At 43.0% G+C, this 7,211-nt stretch overlaps 1 protein-coding gene across 1 annotated transcript in view; it reads left to right on the forward strand.

Moving 5' to 3' along the window:
- The window catches only part of ITGB1BP2 (integrin subunit beta 1 binding protein 2), a 4,929-nt gene extending 1,269 nt beyond the window's left edge, over positions 1-3,660 (forward strand). The window contains exons 3-11 of the mRNA XM_029931090.1: positions 91-147; positions 226-371; positions 1,243-1,337; positions 1,443-1,501; positions 1,983-2,053; positions 2,173-2,272; positions 2,499-2,612; positions 2,852-2,914; positions 3,258-3,660. Coding sequence (XP_029786950.1) covers positions 91-147; positions 226-371; positions 1,243-1,337; positions 1,443-1,501; positions 1,983-2,053; positions 2,173-2,272; positions 2,499-2,612; positions 2,852-2,914; positions 3,258-3,485 — 933 coding nt within the window. The 3' untranslated portion in view covers positions 3,486-3,660. The remainder of the gene's footprint in view (positions 1-90; positions 148-225; positions 372-1,242; positions 1,338-1,442; positions 1,502-1,982; positions 2,054-2,172; positions 2,273-2,498; positions 2,613-2,851; positions 2,915-3,257) is intronic.
- The last annotated feature ends 3,551 nt before the right edge of the window (positions 3,661-7,211 follow it).

Consider the following 7,211-nt stretch of genomic DNA (forward strand, 5'->3'; position numbering starts at 1 on the left):
GGGGGGGGGGGGGGGGGGGGGGGGGGGGGTGAGATAGTAGATTTCCTTTCTACCCAGGAATCTGGCCTGAGCTGGGTCTTCTGTTATCAGGGTTGGTCCTGCTGCCGGAAGCGAACTGTAGATTTCTCTGAGTTCTTAAACATCAAGGTAAATTATTTTCTTCCTTGGATTCTGCCCCTAATAGAAGGATTCTATCCCTAATCCTTCTCTCCTTATCTGCACTAGGGCTGTACTGTGGGACCACACTGTGCTGAGAAGCTCCCTGAGGCCCCTCAACCTGAGGTGCCTGCCACAAGCAGTTCACTTCAGGAGCAAAAACCTCTGAATACGATCCCAAAGTCAGCAGAGACTTTGCGTCGGGAGAGGCCCAAGTAAAGAGGAGGAGGTCCCTGGGTTTTTTCCCTACATCCCTGGAGCTTCCTAGAAGTGATTAACGGGTCACTGGGGTTTGGGGACTAGGGATGTGAGGAGGGCCAAGTGTCAGGGCTTTGTGTATATTTTATACCTTAGGGGAAATTTGTGTCCAGAACTATACTGTCCTTTGCTTTAAGGTTGGTTTGGGGGTAATGGGATAGGTATTTGGAGTCAGCAGGGTAGATAGCCCTTCAGAAATATATACTTAGTTATAATACAAAGGGTATTGTGGAGAATCACTTGATTTTTTTTTCTTTTTGGAAAAAAGCTTTTTTAAAAAACTTAAAATGTATTTATTTTGAGAGAATCCCAAGCAGGCTCTGTGCCGTCAGCGCACAGCCCAATGTGGGGCTTGAATTCAAGATTATAACCTGAGCTGAAATCAAGACGCTTAACCAACTGAGCCACCCAGGTGCCCCTTGGAAAAAAAGCTTTGAAATGAGTTTCGCTTCAAGAAAAAGATGTAGTATTGGCAGCTATGAGGCTGCAGAGAATAATTTTGTGGAAGTATGAGCAACAGAAGAGAGTCATGTTAGGCCTGCAGTTAGAGAAGGGTGAGGATATAATACAGTTCTGCAAGCAAATGTTAAAATTTTAAAGCAACTGAGTAGATGGGCAAGAAAAGCTCTAGGGATTTCCTCAGGGTTCAGGGACTTGGGATGTCCACGAAGGAAAAAAAATGGCAATGGGGTTGCTACCCAACTTTTCCAGCCCTGCCCCCACTTTCACCAGACTTCTTTGTTACCATTACCACTGGTGGGAGTATTGGAGCTATTGATCATCATGCTTCATGGGTCAGAACTAAATCACTCCACCTGTAACCCCTAGGTCAGAGTTACCTCCAAAGCTGCTTCCACTAAATATATCCCAAGCCCTGGAAGTGGCATTGGAACAGAAGGAATTAGACCAAGAACCTGGAGCAGGTAAGTGGGTCCTTAGTAGGACAGGCCTTGCAGACTGGAATTTAGTGAAAGTGGCAATTAGGTGGAAGGAATGGATAGGTTCCTGACTCTGTTTCCCTCGCCCAGGACTTGACAGTAGTCTGATCTGGACTGGTTCCAGCTGCCAGAATCCAGGATGTGATGCGGTGAGTGAGAGCTGACAGGGGGCACAAGCATGTGACCGAGAAATCCTGTACCTGGGGTGACTGGGTATAGATGTAAGGCTGTGTGGGGTGTCCTTTAGAATGGGCTGAGGAGAACCACAAAAGATCACAGAAGGTTTAAGCCTTCGCCTGGGACAAGTGTGACAGATGGTTCAGAAGCTCTTTTGGTGTAACACATATTCAGCCTAATATGAAAGTCCAAATTCTCGTCAGTATAAGAACATTACATTACTCAGGCTTAGGAACAAATGCTTTCTGACGTGTAACCTCAGAGTAGAAGAAATGACTTAAAGCGGGTAATTTGTGACTTTGCCAGTTGTGTTTCATTTAAATAGTATCATCTAGTAAAAGTGGCATATGAAATAATTTTCATGGAAATAATTTTGTGAAATAAAAACCACTTGATAATTAAAAAAATAAGAATGACCTGATTCTTTTCTTGATTCTCCTTTATCCATCTTAGGTTTACCAAGGCCCTGAGAGTGATGCTACTCCATGTACCTACCACCCAGGAGCACCTCGATTCCATGAAGGGTGAGAGAGGGGACTGGGTGGCCTATGAGACAGGTTTCTCCCAATGTTAATCATAAGGTGGGAGTGAGGGCTCATGGGCAAGGGAAAGGAGATTCAGTTGAATTACCTTCCCACCTCAGGATGAAGTCCTGGAGCTGTTGTGGCATCCAGACCCTGGATTTTGGGGCATTCCTGGCACAGCCAGGATGCAGAGTTGGTAGGCATGACTGGGGGAAGCAGGTAAGCCCCAACTTTCCCGAACTTTTTATTAGAACCAAATTCCAGAAATAAGTTCCCTTCCCCGTACCAGATAAGATTCTGCTCCTTATCCTCAACAGCCCAGAGGCTTTGCAATAGGAAGTAGTATTAATCTTTCTGGATTCCATGTCTCTTCTCTGGACACACCTGAGACCTCCCCTTGGGTTGAGTTCATTCTTACCACCCACATTTCACGTCTTCTCTTTAGCTGCCAGCGTCTTGCCGTCATGATTGGCACCAGACAGATTCTGTAGTAGTGGTGACTGTGTATGGCCAGATTCCACTTCCTGCGTTCAACTGGGTGAAGGCCAGTCAAACTGAGGTGAGGAATGTCTGATGCCGCATGGGAGGCTGGTGGATTGGGTGTATTACAATTTTACAGGCAGAGTTGCTGTGTGTAGTTAACATGTGGGCTACCCTGAGAGGAAGGTAGAGCTAGTAGGTCAGGGCTGTCTGGCTGACCTGGGGGTGTAGGGATCACACGTCTGGCATGGTTCTCTGTTGTAGTGACTTGTTCTGACTTTCTGGGACTGTTACTACCCCTGCACTTCTTTTTCTCAGCTTCATGTCCACATTGTCTTTGATGGTAACCGTGTGTTCCAAGCACAGATGAAGCTCTGGGGGGTAAGTGAAGATAAGGGACACAGGAGGGGGAGGAAGATGGGTGAAAAGAAGGACCAGATTGGTATGAATAGAGGGTGTCTTGAGGGAAAGAATTATAGTGGGAAAGTGGAGGTTTTCTCTTCATTTGCTTTGATATTCTCTCTCCCCCTCTCCCTCCCTTTTTTGCCCCCCTCCTTCTCCCATTTCTTTCCTCTTTCTCTCTTGCTGTATTGTTTTATTCCTCCCCATCTTGTTTTCCGTACCTTACATTTATTTATTTTTGTCATTCATCACCACCCCACCCTGACCACAAACCCTCATTTTCTCTTTCTCCTGTGTTCCTCTATCTTTTCCTCCTCCTCAGGTCATAAACGTGGAGCAGAGCTCTGTCTCCTTGATGCCATCTCGGGTTGAAATCTCCTTGGTCAAAGCTGACCCAGGATCCTGGGCCCAGCTGGAGCACCCTGATGCGCTAGCTGAGAAGGTTAAGGCAGGGACTGGGTCAGAGATGGATGAGGAAGAATCTGAGGATTCAGATGATGATCTGAGCTGGACAGAGGAGGAGGAAGAGGAGGAAGCGATGGGGGAATAGTGACATCAGTCAAGTATGTAGATATGACCTCAGTGGTTCCCTTAGAGTCTCAGAGACCAGGATGTGGTTGGCCATATGCTGTTAATGAGCAGCAGTAAGCTGAAGGAGGGGAGAACAAAAGTGTCCAAACCGTGCTGTTTTTTCCCTTAAATAAATCTTGTATTCTGCAGTTTCACATAGTGTCGTTCTCTCTCCTCACTACTTAAGATTTTATTCATCCCCTTCAACTTCTGTGTATGTTTAACACACATGTGTGAAAACAAGCTCAGGCACATTCAACCTGTTCTTTACAATCACCCGGTAATCTACTGAGTACTTACTGTGTGCCCAGTTGTGTGTTGGGTGGTTTAGAGCTATCTGAGAAACAGAAGGTTTATTTACTCCTCTCAGGAAAATTATAGTCCGGCTGACAGGCTAATCTATGTGAAATTCTAAAAAACATTATCAAGTACTTTTTCTGAGTGTTAACTTGTGCGGTACAGTTATTAAGAGCTGTAGGAGTTGAGAGTGGAGCGATTAACGTGGACTATAGGAGAAAGGGAGAGCTCCGTGGAAGAACATTTTGTTTTTTTTTTATTAAAAAATTTTTTTAACATTTATTTATTTTTGAGAGACAGAGACAGATCATGAGCAGGGGAGGAGCAGAGAGAGGGACACACAGAATTGGAAGTGGGCTCCAGTGCCAGCTCAGAGCCCGACCCAGGGCTCGAACACACAAACTGTGATTTCATGACCTGAGCCAAAGTTGGACACTCAACCAACTAAGCCACTCAGGCACCCCATACATTTTTTAACGGCTTTTTTGGGAAATAATTCATATTATGTACAATTCACCCATTAAAGCATAAAATGCAGTGTTTTTTTTAGTATACTCAAGGTTGTGCAACCACAACCAATTTTCATCGCTCCCAAAAGAAAACCTGTACCCATTAGCACTTACTACCAGTTCCCCCGCAGACTCATGGCTGTGGTCAACCACTAATCTACTTTCTGCCTCTATGGATTTACTTGTTCTGGATATTTCATACAAATGGAATACTACAATGTGTGATCTTTTATAAGAGGCTTCTTTCGCTTAGCATAATATTTTCACAAGTCCTCCATGTTGTAACATGTATCAGAACTCCATTCCTTTTTATGGCTGAATAATATTCCACTGTATGGATATATCACATTATGTTTATTTCATCAATTGAGGTAAAGTTTGGGTTGTTTCCATTATTACGAATAATGCTTCTATGAACATTTATGTACAAGTTTTTATGTGGACTTATGTCGTCACTTCTCTTGGATATATAACTGGGAGTATAATTTATGGGTCAAATGGTAACTTTAACCTTCTGAGAAACTGCCAGACTGTTTTCCAAAGAGGTTGTACCATTTTACATTCCCATCAGCAGTGTAAGAGGGTTTCAGTTTCTCCACAGCTTCAGTAACACTTGGTATTTGTCCGTTTTATTATGGCCATCCCTAGTGGATGTGAAGTGGAATTTCATTATGTTTTTTAAAATTCTTTTAATGTTTTTATTTATTATTTGAAAGACAGAGAGAAACAGAGCATGAACATGGGAGGGACAGAGAGAGGGGGAGACACAGAATCTGAAGGAGGCTCCGGGCTCTGAGCTATCAGCACAGAGCCCAATGTGAGGCTCAAACTTACAAACCGCAAGATCATGACCTGAGCCAAAGTTGGATGCTTAACTGACTGAGCCACCCAGGCGTCCCTCATTATGGTTTTAACTACATTTCCTTGATGGCTAATGATGTTGAGTATCTTTTCACATGCTTATTGGCCATTTGTGTTCTTATTTGGAGAAAGGTCTATTCAAATCCTCTGCTCTTTTGTTAATTGGGTTGTCATTTTATTGAGTTGTGAGTTCAGCTCTTACACTTAGGTCTTGGATCCATTTGAGTTGTTTTTTTGTATGTGGCATGAGTTAGGGGTTCAAGTTTATGTTTTTGCATATGGCTACCTAGTTATCCTGGCAACATTTGTTGAGAAGGCTATTCTGTCCCCATTGGCTTGTCTTGGCACCCTAGTTGAAAATCAACTGACAATGAATGTAAGGGGTAAGAAATACATTTTGAATGCAAAATTGTAGGAATGAGAAATTTGGATGGATATGGAAGAGCGGGGAGAGCCATGCTGAGGCAGGAAGGTGTTTTATTTTAAATTCCAAAGTAATACATTGTCACTGTAAAATGCTCAGTGCAGAAGTATGTTGTATGTAAATGTTCCACTTCAGACTCTCTCCAGGCTTAGTCCCTTTGCTGTTTGTAACTACTGCTAACATATTAGGAGGTATGTTTAAGGGAAGGGACAAAAAAGTTAGCTGAGTGTAGCTACATTGGGAGGAACCTAAATTCTAGATGAAGGATTTTCAACATTAAAAGAGAGTTAGAGAGGCAGTATAGACCTTCTTTAATGTAGATTTTTAATCAGAGGAGTGATAATCTCTTTCTTGAGTCTCCCTTGAGCCAGATTTATTCCCTCAACATAGTGGCCAATAATCTGGGAGATTCAAAGTCTAAGAATCCTCCAAGTAGGAAGCCTCGCCAAACCTCAAAATGACCTCAAGTTCTTTTCATAGCACACTTTTCTCTCAGTTCAGATTCAAGCAACATAAGGTCTCATCGGGAGCTAGAGGTAAGATGGGAGTGAGAGAATGGACATGAGCAGCAAAGGTAAGGGATCACAGGCCAGCACGGTTGAGGATTTGGAGATTGAGGCAAGATTAGGGGATACTGGGGAATGAATCCAAAGACTGCATCTCTGCCTCAGAGAGACGTGTGATCAGAGGTTAAGGGGCTTCCTGGACCTCCAGAATGTTCAACAATTCTGGCTAATTTCTCTGCTCTCATTCTACGGATTTGAGATACAAGTAAAGTTTCTCCCTTGATTCGAGCCCTTTAGATCCTTTCAAACCCTGGCAGCAGTTTACTTTTAATGTCATTCTTTCTCCAGGTGAGTTGACATCAGTAGGGGCTTCGGTGGACATTTAAAACTTTTAGAGGTGTAGAATGCATATAGAAAGGTGCATAAAGTGCACTAACCTTAGATGGACAACTTTTTTCTATCTTATCACAATCAGGAGACCAGCAACTACCCATAATTCCTCAAGAGGATGAAGGTGAGGAATCAAAAAGTTCAAGTAACCTTTGTTGTATATAAACTTGATATATAAAATTTTAAGTTCAAGTAGTGTACTTCATAAAAACCATTTTCCTTGACTACACAACCCTTTCCAACTGCTATTTCACTCCCTTCTCTCCTTTATAAGCAAACTTCTTTTTTTTTAAGTTAGAATTTTATTTATTTTTAATGTTTCACTTTTTTAAAATTTATTTTTTTTTTGAGAGACAGAGAGACAGCATGAGCAGGGGAGGGTCAGAGAGAGGGAGACACAGAATCTGAAGACAGGCTCCAGGCTCTGACCTAGCTGTCAGCACAGAGCCTGATGTGGGGCCTGAGCTCATGAACTGTGAGATCATGACCTGAGCTGTAGTCAGATGCTTAACTAACTGAGCCACTCAGGTGCCCCATAAGCAAACTTCTTGAAATAACTATTCATTTTCTATTTCTTCCTTCCTAGTACCATCAAAACACACTTGAATCTGACTTCAATCTGCTCAATCTGTGGTGACAAGGTCACTTATGGCCATCAAGTCACTAAATCCAACGGATGCTTTTAGTCCTTGTCTCACTTGATCTCACAAGCAAAAAAA

The sequence above is a fragment of the Suricata suricatta genome, chromosome X (genome assembly GCF_006229205.1).
Source record: "Suricata suricatta isolate VVHF042 chromosome X, meerkat_22Aug2017_6uvM2_HiC, whole genome shotgun sequence".
Lineage (NCBI taxonomy): Eukaryota > Metazoa > Chordata > Mammalia > Carnivora > Herpestidae > Suricata > Suricata suricatta.